The sequence below is a fragment of the Capra hircus genome, assembly GCF_001704415.2.
Source record: "Capra hircus breed San Clemente chromosome X unlocalized genomic scaffold, ASM170441v1, whole genome shotgun sequence".
NCBI lineage: Eukaryota > Metazoa > Chordata > Mammalia > Artiodactyla > Bovidae > Capra > Capra hircus.
Genome location: NW_017189517.1, coordinates 41,430,608 through 41,452,335, shown reverse-complemented (window position 1 = coordinate 41,452,335; position 21,728 = coordinate 41,430,608). Strand labels below are relative to the sequence as shown.

Sequence of the window (21,728 nt, the reverse complement as noted above, 5' to 3'; positions counted from 1 at the left end):
TACATTTCAGAGCCCAAATCAATTGTGTGCTTTTTTTCTAAATCATACATTTACAGATATAAGAATAAGCTTTTTCAAGGAGTATTATTATTCATACATTAATTATCTCTATGTTGTCATGTGTTATCTTGACATCTATATTTTAAGTTCAAGAAGGGTGATTTCTGCCTACTTAAACACAGAACTTTACTGAAAACAGGACGTGACCCAAATCGACATCAGTAACACCAGAACAACAATCAAAAGGGTAGCTTACTTATGATGGCTCAATTCACTCTAAGTTTAAATACTAAATTCACAATCTGGACAAAAACAAATATCAACAAATGTGCTTTCAGTTTTAATATTTGTTTGGGATCAGAAGATAGATCCAACTCATACAGAGTTGGGCAAAATTAGTATCAGCATTAAGGATGTACATTACAACATAGAACCAACTTTGAAAACATTATTCAAGGATCATAACTCAGGAACATAAGGATAATCAGAGCCAAGTAACTAATCATACTCATTTTTTTGGTCTGCCTCGGGGTCCTTTTTATGATCTATTTTGGCTTGCAGTTCCTTAGCAAATTTCTCAACTTCATGGAATGCAGAAGTAAGTGGCTCAAGACTGAAATTATCAGTGAACAACACCTCTTTTTTAAATATTGTTACCAATATTATCAAGCATTGCTAGAAAAATTTGAATATTATCATTTGTCTCTTTCCTGCTAAAAAGGCCCATAAATTCTGACACTGCTTCAGCACTGAGTAGCTCTTTTGTCATCACGGGATTTTCAGACAAATTCAACAGCATTTTCAAAACATGAAACCTTGTTTCAGTATTGCCTGTGGCTAATAACAAGAGAAACCCAGATATATACCTGGCAACCAGTGTGTGATAGTCAGTGGCTCTAGTGAGGTATCTAACCATCTTTACTCCAGATAACTGCTCAGGGGAATCCAAGCTATAAGCAAGAGTTTCCTCACATACTTGACATACATATGTCTGAATTATGTTCAGATTTGGGTAAGATGGAGCCATGTCAATCATATTCTCTAAAAACCTTGTCCTAACTCGGGAGGAGGGATAATTGAGCAAGGTTTCCATAAGTGAGACAACACCTGAATCGCGAATGAAATTATGAGTATATTGAGAAGTAGTTCTCATACCCATTGCAATTTTAGATATTTTATGAATAAAAGGATCTCGAATTTTGTCCATAAAAAGGAGTTCTTCTTCATACTCTTCAGGACCAATTTTAAGCTCACACTGTATGCAGCTGCAGGAGCAACTCTCAGGCTCTGTACTCTCCCTGGTCCTAAGATGCTCCCGAATTTGCACGACTGACCAGTAGAATGGATCATACTGAAATGGGAGCTCGGGGTCAGGGTGATTAGACTGAAGCAAAGATTCCTGGTCTTCCCCTTCTAGGCTCAATTCTATGTGCTTTGGCTTTCCTCCAAACGTTTCAGAGAATAGAAATGCTGCTTCTTTTGAAAATCTAAAGGGGTTTGGGGATGGGAAGCCAACCATACCCCATGGGACAAGCTTGAACTGAACAGTAACCTCCTCCCAGCTCTGGGGCCTGTGTGAAGCATCAGGCTCCTGCTCAACTGAACAGCTGGACCTGCAAATGGCCCTGTACACAGGGCTAGGATCTGATTCAAAATGGGTCTCATCTCGTGCCCAAAACCAGGACCCCACAATGGCCTCATCCTCCTCAGCTATTGTCCTGGTTTCACAGTTGGTTCCATCACTAGTCCTGTTACTGTCCTCATTTTTAGCCATAAACCAGGACCCAACAACTGCCCCTTCCTCATTTTCTGGCCTAGACTCAGAGGTGGCCCCAGTTTCAGTCTCATTAATGTCCTTCTCTTCAGACAAGGACCGTGACTCAACAATCATCTCTTTATCATTCTCTGGCTTAGATGCACAGCATGTTTTGGCTTCTACATTGACTTCTTTTGCATCCCAGAACCAGGATTCAAAAATGGTTCCCTCTCCAGACCTTGATGTGGTCTCTTCTACTGCCTGAGGTCTAATGTCTATACTCTCTTCTTCAGCCCAGAACCAGGACCCAACAATGATTTCCTCCTTTTCAGCTCCATGCTTGGACTCAAAATTAGCCCCTGCCTCCAGACTGGTCTCTTCTTCAGCCCAGAACCAGGACTCAACAATGACTTCCTCCTCTCCAGCTTTTGGACTGTATTTGCTGCAAATGTTAGCCTCATTCCTAATGGCCTCTTCCCTGGCCCAGAACCAAGACCCAACAAAAAGTTCTTCTTCAGCTGCCAGCCTGTCCTCTTCTTTAGCCTCCACTTCTGTCTTTAGCCTGTCTTCCTCCCTAGCCCAGAACCAAGAACCAATAATATCTTCCTCTTCAATATCCAGCCTGGATTCCTCTTTGTCTGCAGCCTCTATAATGGCTTCATCCCCTTTCCAGAACCAGGATGTGATCATGGTCTCCTCTTTGGTAGGTGGCTTGGCTTCTCCTTCAGCCCTATCATCTGTACTGCTTTCTTCCACAGCCCATAACGAGGGACCTACAACGGTCTCTGGCCCTGTATATCTTATGGAACAGAACCATGAATTAACAGTGTCCTGTTCGTCCTCTGGCCTAGACTTCCAGCTGCCTTCATTGGTAGGAAACATACAGGGACCTTCTCCTGACCAGAAACCAGACTCACTGTTAATCTCTTCAGCAGCTGTCATAAATTGACACTGGGCACCAGCAGCATACTTCATACGGATCTCTTCAGTGGTCCCAAACCAAGACGATGTAATACTCTTTTCCTTGTCCTCCAGGCTAGACTTATTATTCACTTCAGCCCTCCCACAAGCTTCTACTCCAGGCCAGAACCATGACCCAATAATGGGTTCCTCCTCCTCAGTCCCTGGCATAGTATCACAGTTGACTTCAGCCCCTGAATCCATGTGGGCCTGATTTCCAGCCCAAAACCAGGGCCAAAATATTGTCTCAGCTCCTGGCCTGGCCTCTTCTCTGAACTCAGCCACTGTGCTGATTTCTTCTCCAGCCCCAAACCAGGGGCCAATGACCTCTTCTTCCTCAGACTTTGGCCTGGACCCACAGTTGGCCCCAAGCCCAGCTTCCACACTGGCCGCATCACTGACCCAAAACCAAGACCCCAAAATGGTCTCTTCTTCAGCCTCTGGGCTGGTTTCTTCATTAGCCCAGCAAAAACTGGCGATGACCTTTTCTTTGTCATCTGTTGGCACTGATTTGGAAGTGGCATCAGCCTCAGTTTCCACATTGGTCTTTTCCCCAGTTCCAAGCACGGAACTGCCAATAGGCTCCTGCTCAGTCTGTGGTCTGAATGTACCACTGGTTTCTTCTTCAGTCCAGAACCAACTGCCAACAATGGGCTCATCCTCTACTTGAGAGCCAGACTTGACAGTGGCCCCACCAACAATGCTGCAGTCTCCCACAGCCCAGAACCAGGCCCCGGTGAGGAACTCTTCCTCCGGCCTGGCTTCTGGCTTGGCCCTGGCTCTGGCCTTGATTTTGGCTTCTTCCTTTACCACTGCTCTGGCCCTGACCTCTTTCTTGGACTTGGGCTTGGCCAAGTTACTAGTCTTCTCTCTGGGCAGGAACCAGGGCTCTTTTTTGACTACATCCATAGACTCAGACATGAAATCAATGGAAGTTTCTTGCTTGGCCCTGTGCCTGGCGCTGACATTGGCCCCCTTCCTGGCTCTGGGTTTGTACCTACCCTCCTCTCCAGCCCAAAACCAGGATTTGACATTGTCTTCACATTCAGACCCAGAACTGGATTCAGAGACTTCTTTTTTAGACCCAAACCAGGAGCTACTATTGGTCTCTTCCCTAGGCCTAGACTGGATACTGGTCTTTTCTCTGATCCAGAACCAGGATTTCTTGATAGATTCATCTTCAGAACCAGAACTGGAGGCAACATAGAGTTCCCAACTGGCTTGGGGCCTAGACATAGCCTCTTCTTTGGCCATGTGCCTAGACCTAGTACTGGCTTTTACCCTGTCTCTAGGATGAAGCCTTGTACTGACCTCTTCTCTACTGCAGAACCAGGAGTTCATAAAGGATCTATCCACCCATGTGAAATCACAATTGTGAAAGGTCTCTTTTTTAGATGTATGCCTGGGATGGCACCAAGACCCCATACTGGTCTCCTCCTCTGACACAAGCAAATGCTGGATTCCTGACTGGGACTTGACCTTAGTGCCAGGAAAGGACTCAGCATCCATACTGGCCAGTTCCCTAACCATAGATGAGGTCTTAGGTTTCGCAACTGACCCAGACTCAGTACTGATCAGCGGCCAGGCTATAGCATTGTTCTGGGACACTCCTTCTGTCTTCAGTAGGACCTCAGCATCAAACTCAGTCTTGGCCCATGAATAGGTTTCATTCATGGACATTTCTACAGTGGTTGCCTTGGCCTCACTCTTAGGATGTGTCTCAGTTACTGCCACGGTCTCAGTTTGGGGCCTTGCTCCAAGCATTACCTGGGCCTGGGTCCTAACCTTTGGTCTGACCATCATTGGGACTTCATTCTCTCTTTCAGCCCCACCAGCAACCTCTTTGCCAGGCTTCTTTTCAGGCTTGGCCTGGACACCAGTCTCAATCTCAGCCCCAGTCATAGTACAGTTAAAGGGGAGACCTGAATAACTACAACTATCCCAGTCTCAGCTTCTACCACAGATTTCTCACAGTTTTGTGTCTTCAAACTATAATTTTTTGATGATTCAGGTGACACAGTTGGAAAGAAAAGTTAGAGCCAATCACCAGTCCAGCAGTCAATAAGCCTCCTTTCCAATCCCAGCCTCAGTCAATATTACAGTCAGAGTGAAGAGAAAACACAACCAAGCTGGGAGAGGATGGATGGTTCCTAGGTAGGTACACACCTGTTGAAGGTGTTGCTCAGCAGCAATTTCAACACCACCAGAGCTGCCACTGGAAGTCAATCTGGGAAGTGAGAATAACATGGAGGTTTGAGTCTTTTCCAACTGTCTCACTCCACGAAAAACTCACACAGAGAGACTAGACCTTAAATGCTTGGTGGGAAAGTTAGGCTATTAAAGTCTATCACCTTCATTTTGTCTACAGTTTTTATCCCCAGAGCTGCCATATTACTTTGCCTGTTATAAAATAGGTATGAAGTTGGTGGAAAAGTATCTTGGCAAAGAGAGGCTGAGAAGCCCCAAGGCCAGACCCTAGTCACTGCTGGACTTATGTTGGTCTCCTCTACCCCACTCAAAAGCTGTACCCACTCCCATACCAACCTGCACTGATGTAGCACAATTTCTTGCTCCTTTCCTTGATTCCAGTGGTGTCAAACTCTATAGCAGCCTGTAGGCTATCCTGAGAATAAGTAAACATATAAGAGAGAATGGATCCTGACTGCTAGAAAGACAAGCAAGAACCCTGACCCTGATACAAACATCCTACTCTTTTAAAGGCCTAATATGCCTAATATTTTCTGTCTCCTGGTCTCTTCTCTCAAGTCTTTCCCTCCCATTCACAGCCCAGTCCACACCTACTCCAATATTCCTAGTATACCCTGTAGGAAACGCAAGGGTTTCTGTGGCAGTGTGCAAATTTGACATGGTGAGGCAGAGAAGGCAGAGAAGGCCCTGCAACCACTTGGATCAAAGATATCTGCCATATTATTCTGTAGCTGTCTCCTGTATTGCCCCTCTTTGCACAAACCTCCAGAGATTTGAACCGGACTCCTCCGCCTTTCCTTCCTTGCAGAGGTGACCAGACTTAAAGCAGGTCTATGGAAAAACAGATGAAAAGGTAAGACAGTAAGGTAAGAAATAATAGCAGCAACTGAGTTCTTGGGAGACAAACAAGCACCACAAACATAGGAGTTCCTTTTAACATTTAAGAGTCCCATTAGGTAGAATATTTCCTTTTAACTTAGGCCATCTGGATCAGGTTTCTGGATAACCACTCAACATCATATCACACTCCTCCTCTTACTCTCTTCTTCAATTCTGAAGATTCACCACTTGTTGTTCACCTCCTTTGTGCTGAACAACAAATTGGGGGAAGAGCACCCACATATTCTAGGTTGTGTAGTGGTACTTGTATTTATGACTTCTCTCGCACCTTTATCTCCCAGTCCAGCTTTTCCACCTCCAATTCTGGATAGAGGAGAGAGAGGAAGGCAAGGGAGGTGTGTAGAAACCAGGTAGATAGAAGAATTTTAGAAAGTATTCCTGGATGCCTGACCTGTGCTGGTCGCACTCACCCCACCCTGATTCAGATGTCCAGTCAATGGCTGCTGCCCACCCTCAACCCCTCATTCCCACACACCTTCAGAAAAACAGGTCATTTTCCTATTCCTTGTTTTCCTCAAGCCTCTGCTTTACAGATGTACCCCATGGCCTGAAATTGCCAGACATACTGCACAGACAGGAGACTCTGGCATCAAAGAGGTGCCTGTGGGAAGGGACAGCACCCGGCACGCAGGGCCCAACAGGGACCATGGCAGAATCCCGGGCTGCTCCCGTCCCGGCTCCCTCTGCTACTTCAAACGTAGCAGACTCCCGCACAGCCCTCTCCCCGCACAGGCACGGTCGAGACCGGGGTGCAGACACCCGGAAACCCTGGCGGGGACTAGTCCGCGCCGTAAGCCTCCCCAGCATCCGAGGGAACCCGCCTACCACCACCCCGCCCGTGCCGGTCGCTGCTATCTCAAGGCCAGGGATCCTCTGGCGCTGCGCACTTCCTTAAGGGGTCCCGCTCCGACCGGCTCGCCTCCCCGTCCTCAGCCTGCCAGGGGTAGGCTGTGAGCCGGTCGTCGCCCCTCGACACCTTCACTTGCCTTTGCAGGCTCAGGGTCCCGGTGGTCGTCCTCCCACTCCGGTCGCAGTTCCTCTTTCGCTTACCACCGCTCGCCGTGCGGGTAGAACAGCAGAAGCTTCTGGCCCTCTGCGCCGCTGCCCCAAACTAGGCTGGGGAAGTGTAGGCTGCAGCACCGACCGCTTGCAGCGACGGTGTAGGAAAGGGGAGGTGGAGGGATACGGCACGAGTGGGCTTGATGCCCCTGCATACAACCCCCGCCAGGCCCAGTGTAGTTCCAACGCACAGAGAGCGGGGCCTGGAAGAACGCCAGCCTAAGGGGCGGGGCCACGGCAGCCCTCCACCGCCCCCCCGTGGGGTGAGCACCCCGCCACGCTTCCGGCCCTGCAGCATAGGCGGGTCACGGGTGGCGAGGCGAGGGCCGGTCAGGACGGGTCGCACTGCAGGGAGCAGCGGATGGATACAGGCCGCCCCGCAGAGAGAGAGAGAGAGAGAGAGAGAGAGAGAGAGAGAGAGAGAGAGAGTGTGTGTGTGTGTGTGTGTGTGTGTGTGTATGTGTGTCTGTGCGTGTGAACCTGCAGACTTTTCGGTGTCCGCCCCCTCCCTTCCCGCATCACGCCGGCCATCCTTCTTGGGCGCGGGGGGCTGCTTTCACCTTCAGGGGCTGGAGGAAAGTGGGAGGGGGCGCCTGAGGCGGCCGAGCCCCTGCCCCTCTTCTAAGGGAAGGCAGCCCCTGACAGACCTCTGGCTGAGGAGACAAACCACTTGTCTGCGCCAGTGTCCTCATTCTTTCTGCCACACTGCTGTTCTCTCAGTCGCTGTGGTGGCACACTTTACCATCTCGCTGTGCCCACAGTTGCCCAGGAAAGAGGACCTTTCCCTGACAGGACCCGCACCTGCTCAGACAATCCTGTTTCTCACCCCACGGCCAGGGGTCCGGCACCGTGTAGGGGCAGTGCTGGCTCTTCCTGGCTTGTCTGTCAGGTCATCTCTTGCAGGGGATTCCAAGGGCTCACCATCTTCGGCAGGGTGGGAATATGCCAAGGATTAGAACCAACTGGGATCTCACACGCCTGCCATACACACCAGTCTGCTTCCCCCAGCCATTCTTTGGAGAAGGCCCCACCAAACACTCAGAAACCTGCTCTTTCTTGAATCCTCTGATCCCTGCACTTCTGCATCCTCCCTGCAGTCTCCATCCCCTTCATTTCTGCTCCTTTGGGCAAAGAGGAACCATGGTTAAGAACATCTCTGGGTGAACACAAACCTGCTGGCATTGTTGCCCATTTTAAAACCCAACGAAATGGCACCCTCATTGTGGTAGGCTGAATAAAGATCTCCCTGATGTCCCTGGGCTTCCCAGTGGAGCTAATGTAAAAGAACCCACCTGCCAATGCAGGAGACATGAGACCCTTTTCCTATTTGCAACCCTCAGGAGTGTAATATTTTATCGTTTTTGTTGTTTTTTTAAACCATCAACATTGCAGTAATTTGTTACAGTAGTTCAGTTCAGTCCTCAGTCGTGTCCGACTCTTTATGACCCCATGAATCGCAGCACGCCAGGCCTCCCTGTCCAACTCCCAGAGTTCACCCCAACTCATGTCCATCAAGTCAGTGATACCATTCAGCCATCTCATCCTCTGTCGTCCCCTTCTCCTCCTGCCCTCAATCCCTCCCAGCATCAGAGTCTTTTCCAATGAGTCAACTCTTTGCATCAGGTGGCCAAAGTATTGGAGTTTCAGCTTTAGCATCATTCCTTCTAAAGAACACCCAGGACTGATCTCCTTTAGAATGGACTGCTTGGATCTCCTTGCAGTCCAAGGGACTCTCAAGAGTCTTCTCCAACACCACAGTTCAAAAGCATCAATTCTTTGGTGCTCAGCTTTCTTCAGAGTCCAACTTTCACATCCATACATGACCACTGGAAAAACCATACCTTTGACTAGACGGACCTTTGTTGGCAACGTAATATCTCTGCTTTTGAATATGCTATCTAGGTTGATCATAACTTTTCTTCCAAGGAGTAAGCGTCTTTTAATTTTGACTGCAATCACCATCTGCAGTGATTTTGGAAGCCAAAAAAATAAAGTCTGACACTGTTTCCAGTGTTTCCCCATCTATTTGCCATGAAGTGATGGGACCGGATGCCATGATCTACGTTTTCTGAATGTTGAGCTTTAAGCCAACTTTTTCACTCTCCACTTTCAATTTCATCAAGAGGCTTTTGAGTTCCTCTTCCCTTTCTGCCATAAGGGTGGTGTCATCTGCATATCTGAGGTTACTGACATTTCTCCCAGCAATCTTGATTCCAGCTTGTGTTTCTTCCAGCCTAGCGTTTCTCGTGTTGTACTCTGCATATAAGTTAAATAAGCAGGGTGACAATATACAGCCTTGACATACTGCTTCTCCTATTTGGAACCAGTTTGTTGTTCCATCTCCAGTTCTAACTGTTGCTTCCTGACCTGCATATAGGTTTCTCAAAAGGCAGGACAGGTGGTCTGGTATTCCCATCTCTTTCAGAATTTTCCACAGTTTATTGTGATCCACACAGTCAAAGGCATTGGCATAGTCAATAAAGCAGAAATAGATGTTTTTCTGGAACTCTGTTCCTTTTTCCATGATCCAGTGGATGTTGGCAATTTGATCTCTGGTTCCTCTGCCTTTTCTAAAACCAGCTTGACCATCTGGAAGTTCATGGTTTACGTATTGCTGAAGCCTGGCTTGGAGAATTTTGAGCATTACTTTACAAGCGTGTGAGATGAGTGCAATTGTGTGGTAGTTTGAGCATTCTTTGGCATTACCTTTCTTTGGGACTGGAATGAAAACACATTTTCCAGTCCTGTGGCCACTGCTGCATTTTCCCAATTTGCTGGCATATTGAGTACAGCACTTTCACAGCATCATCTTCCAGGATTTGAAATAGCTCAACTGGAATTCCATCACATCCACTAGCTTTGTTCACAGTGATGCTTTCTAAGGCCCACTTGACTTCATATTCCAGGATGTCTGGCTCTAGGTGAGTGATCACACCATCGTGATTATCTGGGTTGTGAAGCTCTTTTTTGTACAGTTCTTCTGTGTATTCTTGCCACCTCTGCTTAATATCTTCTGCTGCTTTTAGGTCCAGACCATTTCTGTCCTTTATCGAGCCCATCTTCCCATGAAATGTTCCCTTGGTATCTCTAATTTTCTTGAAGAGATCTCTAGTCTTTCCCATTCTGTTCTTTTCCTCTATTTCTTTGCACTGATCGCTGAGGAAATCTTTCTTATCTCTCCTTGCTATTCTTTGGAACTCTGCATGCAGATGCTTATATCTTTCCTTTACTCCTTTGCTTTTCGCTTCTCTTCTTTTCACAGCTATTTGTAAGGCCTCCCCAGGCAGCCATTTTGCTTTTTTGCATTTCTTTTCCTTGGGGATGGTCTTGATCTCTGTCTGCTGTACAATGTGACGTATCTCCGTCCATAGTTCATCAGGAACTCTATCTATCAGATCTAGACCCTTAAATCTATTTCTCACTTCCACTGTATAATCATAAGGGATTTGATTTAGGTCATACCTGAATGGTCTAGTGGTTTTCCCTACTTTCTTCAATTTCAATCTGAATTTGGCAATAAGGGGTTCATGATATGCAGAGTACATCATGAGAAATGCTGGACTGGAAGAAACACAAGCTGGAATGAAGATTGCTGGGAGAAATATCAATCACCTCAGATATGCAGATGACACCACCCTTATGGCAGAAAGTGAAGAGGAAAAAGCCTCTTGATGAAAGTGAAAGTGGAGAGTGAAAAAGTTGGGTTAAAGCTCAACATTCAGAAAACGAAGATCATGGCATCTGGTCCCATCACTTCATGGGAAATAGATGGGGAAACAGTGGAAACAGTGTCAGACTTTATTTTGGGTGGCTCCAAAATCACTGCAGATGGTGACTGCAGCCATGAAATTAAAAGACACTTACTTCTTGGAAGAAAAGTTATGAGCAACCTAGATAGCATATTCAAAAGCAGAGACATTACTTTGCCGACTAAGGTCCATCTAGTTAAGGCTATGGTTTTTCCTGTGGTCAAGTATGGATGTGAGAGTTGGACTATGAGGAAGGCTGAGCGCTGAAGAATTGATGCTTTTGAACTGTGGTGTTGGAGAAGACTCTTGAGAGTCCCTTGGACTGCAAGGAGATCCAACCAGTCCACTCTGAAGGAGATCAGCCCTGGGATTTCTTTAGAAGGATGAAGGAGATCAGCCCTAGGATTTCTTTAGAAGGAATGATGCTAAAGCTGAAACTCCAGTACTTTGCCACCTCATGCAAGAGTTGACTCATTGGAAAAGACTCTGATGCTGGGAGGGATTGAGGGCAGGAAGAGAAGGGGACGACAGAGGATGAGATGGCTGGATGGCATCACTGACTCAATGGAGGTGAGTCTGAGTGAACTCCAGGAGTTGGTGATGGACAGGGAGGCCTGGCGTGCTGCGATTCATGGGGTCGCAAAGAGTCAGACACGACTGAGCGACTGAACTGAACTGAACTGATTTGAGCCACAGTCAGCTCCCAGTGTTGTTTTTGCTGACTTGTATAGAGCTTCTCCATCTTTGGCTGCAAAGAATATAATCAGTCTGATTTCGGTGTTGACCATCTGGTGATATCTATCACCATCCTGATAAAGTCCATTCCCCTTCACTTTCTTGAATTGGGCTTCTGCCCCCAGGAGGATCAATTTGGGGGCTCATCTCTCACCACTATAACTACCCTCTTAAGCACCTACTCTCTTTGCTAAAGAAGAGAAATTTTGCAATCATCTTCGAGGTTTCTCATGGAGAAAGTCCCTATTCGTTGAAAATCACTGATGCTTACCAGGATGGAAAGAGAACCTTATTCACAGCACAGCAGAGGATGAGATGGTTGGATGGCATCATTCAACTCAATGAACATGAGTTTGAGCAGACTCTGGGAGATAGTGGAAGACGGGGAAGCCTGGTGTGTTACAGTCCATGGGGTCACAATCAGCTGGACATGACTGAGTGACTGAACAACAAATCATACCACAAATTTTCATATCAGCTTTTACTTGTTATTGGATATTTATTGTAACTGCACAGTATTTCAGTGATAGGAACAAAATCTAGAGATGATTCTATAATGTATCTAGACACAACAAATGTCAATTTCCATAGGAAACTCTTTCACTGTGCTCTTTCAATTACCTTAGCTGAACTGTGGATTATGTTTTCTATGTTCCAAACTATACACTCTCTTGGATGAATGCCAGGTTTAAGAAGGGTGTCTAAGCTCTGCTGGGATCTGTGGGTGTGTGTTAAACACTTTGCCTCTCTGAACTGTTTCTTGTTGTTGTTAAAGTGTCTGGTGTCTTTCACTTATCAACAGATATATATGAGTGTCTACTTCATCCTAGGCTCTAGACATGCAGTAAAAAAAAAAAAATCTCTGTTCTCTTCAGTTTATATTTACTTGTATTTTCTATTTTATTTAGATTCCTACCTTAAATTTTATGGTCATATCAATGCAAACTTCTCTGGTAATTTCCAGATACTGGGATATTGATCCCCAAAACATTTACTAGCAGGAGAGTGGATACTGTGAGACTATGAAGTATATTTTGGACAATTTGTTCTAAATTCACTTACAGAACAGACACTATTGCTGTTAACATTTATTGGACTAGAAAAGTCCTATTTCATGCTTTTTATGTTAGTTCTTTATGTGTGTGTATCAGAGAGACCGTCATGTTTAAAATCAAAGAGCAAATAAAAGATTTAAACAGGATGCTGACCTATGTCTATCTGACTGTTAAATAATATTGATTTGTTGTCGTTCAGTCGCCCAGTCATGTCTGACTCTTTGTGACCCCATGAACTACAGCATGCCAGGCCTTCTTGTTCCTCACCGTCTCCCCAAATTTGCCCAAGTTCATGTCCATTGCATCGGTGATGCCATCCAGCCATTTCATCCTCTGATGCCCTCTTCTCCTTTGTCCTCAATCTTTCCCAACATCAGGGATTTTTCCAATGAGTCAGCTGTTCCCATCAGATGACCAAAATACTGGAGTTTCACCTTCAGTATTAGTCCTTTTGTTAGGTAGTTAGAATAGGAAAAAGGAATCCAGAATGCTGGGGGCTAAAAGATGAGGAAGGGAAAAGCCGTTGAAAATAGAACAAAGGAAGGTCTGAGGACCAGAGTGAGGACCTCAGGTAGAACAAACAGCACTCCTGGCTAGCCCGATTTACACAGGGCAGACCCAGGGGAGGAGAAAACATATAAAAAGAGGAGCCAAAGGGCCGGGGGTCTCTCTTTCCTGCTCTGTCTCTCTCTTCCCTTTGCATCTTTTGGGTCAGCATGCTCTCATGCCTCGAGGGTGTGTTTTCTTTTATTTTCTAAATAAAACTAAGCTGTAACGCTGCCCGAGAGCTGTGACACCCCAAGGGCTTTAATGTCCATCACTTCAAATTTTGGTTGTGATGAGACAGAACTGAGGAAATTACACGGTCCCCTGACACTTCCAGTGAGTATTCAGGGTTGATTTCCCTTAAGATTGACTGGTTTTATCTCCATGCTGTTCAAGGGACTCTGGAGTCTTCTCCAGCACCACAGTTCAAAAGCATCAATTCTTTGGTGCTCCACCTTCTTTACGGTCCAGCTGTCACAACCATAAGTGACCACTGGGAAGACGATAGCCTTGACTATATGGACCTTTGTCAGCAGAATAATGTCTCTGCTTTTCAACACACTGTCTAGGTTTATCATAGCTCTCCTGCTAACAAGCAAACATCTTCTGACTTCATGGCTACAGTTACCATCCGCAGTGATTTTAGAACCCAAGAAGGGGAAATCTGTTGCTATTTCCACCTTTTCCCCCCCTCTTTCTGCCATGAAGCAACTTAGCAGCAGTAGGAGTAATGGGGCCAGATACCATTATCTTAGTTTTTTTAATATTTAGTTTTAAGCCAGCTCTCCCACTCTCCTCCTTAACCCTCAAGAGGCTCTTTAGTTCCTCTTCGTTTTCATGTAAATACTGTATTTGTGAAAGTCACTCAGTTGTGTCCAACTCTTTGCGACCCCATGGTCTATATAATCCATAGAATTCTCCAGGCCAGAATAGTGTATTTACTTCCCTGTATTTAAAAATACTGTATTTACTTCCTTGTAAAATGGATTCTCATGTGACTGCAACACCCACAGTTCCACCCTCCAGTGTCTTCAATGGCACCTGTGTAATCCTGACTAGCCTCTGAAATCTAAATTTCTGTGGTGTAAATGCTGGGCATTACACCTTTTGATTTTAAGTGCCTGACATTAAGCTTTTGAGTTGCAAAGGCATCAACTTCAAAAGACATCCATTTTAAATAAACATATAGGTTGTAAGACAGCTACAGAATGGATCTGAGAAGGAACTAGGCCACTCCCACTCATGAAACTCTCTCTTTCAGAAAGCCATGGTTAACCTAGTTAACGGAGTCCTTAAGAGATCCTGATTTTTCATTCTTGAGACTACTATCCATTCTTGTTCTTTAAATTAGTAAATAAAGACAACCTGAGGAACCCTAGGCTCCCTATGCTGGGACCCTCATAAAAGAAGAGCCCCAGTTTCATGTTCTCTGTCTCTCTGTCTCTCTCCCCACACCCCCAAACAATCTCCAAACCAGTAAGCCTGGGATACAGAAGCAGTTGTGCTGCCTCACTATACCCACCCCACCTCCCATATCCATGCACGTGAACTCTAACATATACCTGTATACCTTGCCTGTGCAGCTTGAGTGATCTACTCCTGTCTCTCTCAGCCATCATGGTCATGGACCTAGTTTTGCCCATTTGGCTTAACTTACCTTTCTTCTGTCCTTCATGTGCCTCAGGCAAACTTTCCCTCTGGTATCTCCCTTTTTTTCAAGGTTGATCCGAACCCTATGTGTTCTTAGAATATATCCATTCTCCTATTCCTGAGTTCCAGGCTAGGTTGGGTTCTTGTAAACTATGAAACTGGCTCAACAGTTGTCTACTTTCAGTAGGGACTGAAGAACCTCTAGGAAAGCTCTAAACTGTCTGCTACTTGAGACAAAGCACATCTAAAGAATTTATGGGGAGTCTTGACCCAAGAATATTTTCAGGTTACATTTACAGTGGGTTCTTCTTTAAGAGAATTTATCCTTAGGGAAAACAAAGCCAGGCACAGTGACTTCAGCCCAGGAACAATGCCTTTTCATTAGGGAAGTTTACCAGTTTAGTTCTATTGGTAATGGCAGCACTGGTATTAGAACTCTTGTTTTTGCCTCTTATAACATATATCTTCAACAGTATGTCTATCAAAACAAAGGCAGGTTCATAAGTTATCCCAAAAAGAACTGTCTGCAAAGCAACTGTAACATTCTGGTGTGCAGATTCCACTTATAAATTATAACCTAAAGAGAAGAAAGTGTCTGTTCTCCAACATGGTTTTAAAGTTTAGAGTAGTAGTCAATTCTAACATCATGAGGACTCTAGGTATGGGTAGTGGTTGGACAAATTAGAGGGAGCAATTGGAGGGACTGAAGTGCTTGACAGTAAAGCATACTGTGCCAACCACATATGGAAAAATTGTATGAAAACCATCAAAATTTAGGACATGGGAAATACCCCTTGAGGATTTCTAGAACTAAAGGGGCTGGTGAGGTGAGCTCATGGTTATTAACTTTGCAAGGAGAAGAGATCTTGAATTTCCACAATGCCAGCAAATATTGGCAGTTAAGTGAATGTCAAAGTAACTTTTCAAAACAGAAAAGATATTGAAAAGTCTATGGTACCTTCTGTTATGTTTCTTATTACCTAACCATCACTTACGCCTCACTATTATGGGGCATCACAGTAGTCTGTGTCTAGTCAACAAAATGGGAAATAAGACTCGAGGTAGTCCACCTGCTTCCTAAAATCCTTAATAAAGAATGTCCACATCATTTACACTTAGATTTCATTGACTGGAATTCAATCACCATTCGTTGAGAGTGCTGTCCAGTCACAAGCTGTGCTGAGACAATTAGATATCCACATGCAAAAGAATAAAATTGCTTCAGTAAACTAGGAATAGAGTGGAACTTCCTTGATTTGATAAAGAAATATACAGAAACATACAGTTACCAGGGAAGCCCACATTATGGTTAGGAATTGGCTTTACCATTAAGATAAGGAAAAGTCAAGAAGGTCCTCTGTCACCACTTCTTTTCAAAATTGTACAGGAATTCCTAGCTAAAGCATTAAGACCAGAAAAGGATATCAAAGGGATACAGATTGAGAAGAAGAAATAAAATTGCCTTTGTTTGCAGATGACACGATTGTCCATGTAGATAATCTGAAAGAATATTAAAAAATTGGAACTAATAAGCAACTCTAGTAAGGGTACAGGATAAGGTTAATATTAAAAAGTCAATTGCTTTTCTACATACTAGCAACGAGCAAGTGAAGTTTGAAATTAACAACACAGTACCTTTTATATTACCACCCTCAAATATAAAGTACATAGGTATAAATCTAACAAGTATGCACAGGATCTATATGAGGAAAATTACAAAACTCTGATTAATGAAATCATACAGGAACTAAACAAATGGAGAGAGAGTCCATGTTCATGGATAGGAAGACTCATTGATACTAGTTCTTCCTAACCAGCTCTTCCCAAACCAAAGTATAGCAAGCTATTTTGTGGATATCAAAAGATATCAAAGTTTATATGATGAGGCAAAAGACCCAGAATAGCCAACTCAATACTGAAGGAGAGGAACAGTCAGAGGACTGACATCACTTGACTTCAAGACTTATCATAAAATTACAGTAATCATCAGTTCAGTTCAGTGATGTGATATTGGTGAAAGAATGGACAAACAGATCAATGAAACATCATCAGAACAGAGAGTCCAGAAAAATACCAACATAATTAACTGATCTTTGACAAAGGGGCAAAGACAACACAATGGAACAAAGATGGTCTTTTCAACAAATAGTGTTGGAGTAAATGAACATCCACATGCAAAAACTGAATCTAAACTCAGACCTTACATCTTTCACAAAAATCAACTTAAAATGGATGACAGACCTAAATATGAAATGCAAAACTATAAAACTAGAAGATAACATAAGAGAAAACCTTGATGCATTTCTCTGATGATTAGTGAAGTTGAGCACTTTCTCATATACTTGTTGGCCATTTGTATGTTTTCTCTGGAGAAATTTCTATTCAAGTCCTTTGCCTTTTTTTTTCTTCTTTATTGGCTACGAAGTTATAGGAGTTCCTTGCATATTTTAGGTATGAGTCCCTTAGATATATGGTTTGCAAATATTTTCTCCCTTTTCATTCCATTGATTATTTCCTCTGTTGTGCACAAACGTTTTAGTTTTAGTTTGATACGTTCTCATTTATCTATTTTTACTTTGGTTGCCAGTGAGTTTAGTGCTATACCCAAGAAATCACTTCTAAGAACAACCACGATATTGTAAAGTAATTAGCCTCCAATTAAATGAATTAATTTAAAAACTTTTCTCTATTTTTTTAATTGAAGTATAGTTGATTTACAATACTATATGCTTCAGGTGTACAACACAGTGCTTCACAATTTTTAAAGATTATACTCCAGTTATACAACTACAATAAAATATTGGCTATATTCCTTGTGCCATACAGTATATCCTTGCAGCTTACTTATTTTACACATAGTACTTTGTACCTCTTAATCTCCTATCCCTATCTTGTTCCTCCCCATTTCCTTCTCCCTACTGGCAACTACTAGTTTATTCTCTACATCTGTGAGTTTGTTTCTTTTTTGTTATATTCACTAGTTTATTTTTTAGATCCTGCATTTGTCTTTCTCTGACTTATTTCATTGAGCATAATAGCCTCCAAGTTCAGTCACGTTGTCAGTCACAAATGGCAAAATTTCATTCTTTTTAATGGCTGAGGAGTATTCCACTCTGTGTGTGTGTATATGTGTGTGTGTGTGTGTGTGTATACATATTTTTTAAAATTTTAGTTGTTTGAAGTATAGTTGATTTACAGTGTGTTAATTTCTTCTGTACAGCAAAGTAATTCAGATACACACACAAAAACATATATATAAAACATTCTTTTTCTTATTCTTTTCCATTATGGTTTATCAGGGGATACTGAACACAGCTCCCTGTGCTATACAGTAGCACCCTGTTGTTATCCATTCTGTATATAATAGTTTGAACTACTGGGAACACAAATGGAAAGCAGGGAGACCGTTTGGAAGCTGGGAAGTAATTACAATGCTCTAGGTCAGAGATGATAGTGGCTTGGACTAGGGTGTTACCTGTGGAAATGGTGATAAGTATCCAGCTTTGGCCTATATTTTGTAGGTAATGCCAACGGATATTATAGATGGATTGAATGTAAAGAGAGAGGAATTAATGATTCTGATGCTAAGCAACTGAGTGAATAATGGTATCATTTACTGAGATGAATGAAGACTGGGAAGAACAGGTTTTAGAGGGAGGGTCATGAGCTCAGGTTAGGGCATGTTGAGTTTTAGATGCCTTTGATACATATACATGGAGATGAAAAGTAGGCAACTGGATGTATGTGTGGGACTTTTAAACGAGTTCCAGATTAGAGATAGAAATTTGAGAGTCATCAAGATGCTTGCATGCATGTTCAGTTGCTCAGCTGTCGGACTCTTTGCGAACCCATGGACTGTATGTAGCCTGCTAGGCTCCTCTGTTCATGAGATTTCCCAGGCAAGATTCCTGCATTGAAAAAATAAAAGCAATTTGAGGAGAACTCCCACAAACTCCTACTGCCATATCTACCGGCATCTGTGCCCATAAATTCTGCCTTTTCTGGTATTCTCACAATGAACTCTTCATCCTGTTATCTAAAGCTGGCCTTTTCATTTGTCCATTGGATGATATCCTATTTCTTCTACTCAAGGTCATCGTTCTAAAATTTTCTTCTCTCTTTTATCATAAACATTTCCCTCTCTAGTGGAATGTTCTCAGCAATACTCAAACATGCTGTACTATCACCTATCTTCAAAATAAAATTCTCCCTTTACACCATATCACTCAGTAGTTACTACCTCATTTCTGATTCCTTTTGCTACAAAATTCCTTTTAACTGTGGTTTTCGGGTACTATATCAATGCTGTCTCCTCCTTTTCTCTTGAAATCATGTTAGTCTTTCATCTCCACCATCCAATGGAGTTTCACTGCACCACTGAAACTACTCTTGTCAAAATTGCTAATGATGTCCATGTTAGTAAATCCAATAATCAGTTCTCAATCCTCACTGTGACCTACAATCCCAGTTACAATACAATTTACCATTCAAGTCAGAACATTTCTGAGAGTGAAAAAGGATTCTGTTGACAATTATTTCTGTACAGCAGACATAAATTAGGACTGTCCTGGGAAAGGCAGGGTATTCTGCCACCTTACCTATCAGCAGTGTTAGGCAGGGTTGAAAACTTCCTTCTTGAAACATCTTAATTTGCAGGATACCATACATTCCAGGTTTTTCTCCCATTATACTGGCAACTCATGACTGCACATTCTTAACTTTCTTTTTTCAATTTTGCTTTTGCTGGTTCATTATCATCTCCTATATCTCAATATTGAAAGGCCCCAGAAGCTCAATCATTGGACTTCTTCCCTTACTACCTGCATTATTTACATTCCTTAGTGATCTCACCCAGTTTCATGGCTTTAAATAGCATCTATATTATTGCCTGGAAAATTCCATGGACAGAGCCTGGCAGACTACAGTCCGTGGGTCCACAAAGAGTCAGACACAACTGAGCAACTGAACATGAATGCAAGCATCTTGATGACTCTCAAATTTCTATCTCTAATCTGGAACTCGTTTAAAAGTCCCACACATACATCCAATTGCCTACTTTCCATTTCCATGTATATGTATCAAAGGCATCTAAAACTCAACATGCCCTAACCTGAGCTCATGACCCTCCCCCTAAAACCTGTTCTTCCCAGTCTTCATTCATCTCAGTAAATGACACCATTATTCACTCAGTTGCTCAGCATCAGAATCATCAATTCCTCTCTCTTTACATTCAATCCATCTATAATATCCATTGGCATTACCTACAAAATATAGGCCAAAGCTGGATACTTATCACCATTTCCACGGGTAACACCCCAGTCCAAGCCACTATCATCTCTGACCTAGAGCACTGCAATTACTTCCCAGCTTCCAATCGGTCTCCCTGCTTTCCATTCTTATTCCCCTAGGATCCATTCTTTACACAGCAGACAGGATTATCCCTTAAAAATGTAAGCTGTATCACACTACTCCCCTTGTCAAAATCATCTAATGGCTTCCCATAAAACTTCTTTTATCTAAATTTCTTTCCATGGCCTACAGTATCTCACAAGATCCAGCCACTGGCTACAAATTTACATTTCTTTCCAACCTTTTTGCTTATTCTATTTGAGCTACATTGGCCTCCTTGCTATTTCTCTACCCAAGGAGCTCTACATTTATTGTTCCCACTGCCTAGAATATTTCTTCTGCAGATAGATTCATGCCCCAATCCCTCATTTCATTCATTTATGTGTTCATAGAGAATTTATCTATCTCATTAAAAATAGTACCTCACTTCCAGTATCCTTTATCCTCATACTATGTTCTCAATTTTTCTTCATAGAATTTATCACTACTAAATATTATATTACATATTTTATATATTTACTTTCTTATTATCTGTTTTACTTCATCCTAAATGTAAGCTCCATGAGTATAACAATTTATCTTTTTCTATGCTCTATTCCCAGGACTTAGGAACAGTGCCTGACATATAATAGATTGCTTAATAAATACTTATTAAATATATAAATGCCTCCAGAACCCTGGGAAAATCAACCTTTTCTGTTGATTATAAAATTATATCATTTACACTATAATTTTAAATCTGAGGAGAGTTATTATCCTTTTACATGCTTTGAAGTCAAGAGCTACCTAGAGAAACAGGGAAATTTGGCCTTGGAGTACAAAATGAAGCAGGGCAAAGGCTAAGAGAGATTTGCCAAGAGAATGTACTGGTCACATCAAACACCCTCTTCCAACAACACAAAAGAAGATTCTACACATAGACATAACCAAATGGTCAATACCAAATTCAAATTGCTATATTCTTTGCAGCCGAAGATGGAGAAGCTCTATACAGTCATCATAAAAAACACCAGGAGCTGACTGTGGCTCAGATCATGAGCTCCTTATTGCAAAATTTAGATTTAAATTGAAAAAAGTAGGGACAACTACAAGGCTATTCAGGTATGACCTAAACCAAATCCCTTATGATTACATAGTAAAAGTGATAAACAGATTCAAGGGATTAGATCTGATAAATAGAGTGCCTGAAGAACTATGGACGGAGGTTTGTAACACTGTAAGGAGGCAGTGACCAAAACCATCCCCAAGAAAAAGAAAAGCAATAAGGCAAAATGGTTGTGTGAGGAGGCCTTACAAATAGCTGAGAAAAGAGAAGTGAAAGTCAAAGGAGAAAGACAAAGATATACCCAACCAAATGCAGAGTTCCAAAGAATAGGAAGGACAGATAAAAAGTCTTCTTTAGTGAACAGTTCAAAGAAATAGAGGAAAACAACAGAATGGAAAACACTAGATATCTCTTCAAGAAAATTAGAGACACCCCTGGTGGCTCAGATGGTAAACCATCTGCCTGCAGTGCAGAAGACCTGGGTTTGATCCCTAGGTCAGGAAGATCCCCTAGAGAAGGAAATGGCAACCCACTCCAGCATTCTTGCCAGGAAAATCCCATGGTCAGAGGAGCCTGATAGGGGTCACAAAGAGTCAGACATGACTAAGCGACTTAACTTTCACTTTCACTTTCAAGGGAACATATCATTCAAAAATGGGCAAAATAAAGGACAGAAATGGCAAGGACCTAAAAGAAGCAGAAGAGATTAAGAAGAG

General features: G+C 43.0%; 3 protein-coding genes across 7 annotated transcripts in view; all 3 read right to left on the bottom strand.

The window, feature by feature from the left end:
- LOC102170676 (G-protein coupled receptor-associated sorting protein 2) overlaps positions 1 to 5,333 on the bottom strand; it is a 35,458-nt gene extending 30,125 nt beyond the window's left edge. For 3 of the 5 annotated variants that reach the window (XM_013976145.2, XM_018044147.1, XM_018044151.1), the window contains exons 1-2: positions 5,261 to 5,287; positions 4,883 to 4,943 (exon numbers count right to left, since the gene is read on the bottom strand). The gene's annotated coding sequence lies outside the window, so the exon portion shown is untranslated. Of the gene's footprint in view, positions 1 to 4,882; positions 4,947 to 5,260 lie in introns of those variants that run through there. The other 2 variants (XM_018044149.1, XM_018044148.1) reach the window with 2 other exon arrangements.
- On the bottom strand, positions 6 to 4,883 carry GPRASP1 (G protein-coupled receptor associated sorting protein 1). Its single transcript, XM_005709754.3, is given in 2 exon segments — positions 6 to 645; positions 647 to 4,883. Coding segments are annotated over 2 exon segments (4,119 nt in total). The 5' UTR covers positions 4,619 to 4,883; the 3' UTR covers positions 6 to 498.
- A 1,984-nt stretch (positions 5,334 to 7,317) lies between the features above and the next one.
- Positions 7,318 to 21,728, bottom strand: part of ARMCX5 (armadillo repeat containing, X-linked 5) — a 48,763-nt gene continuing 34,352 nt past the window's right edge. Inside the window, exon 3 of the transcript XR_001917609.1 lies at positions 7,318 to 7,807. The gene's annotated coding sequence lies outside the window, so the exon portion shown is untranslated. The remainder of the gene's footprint in view (positions 7,808 to 21,728) is intronic.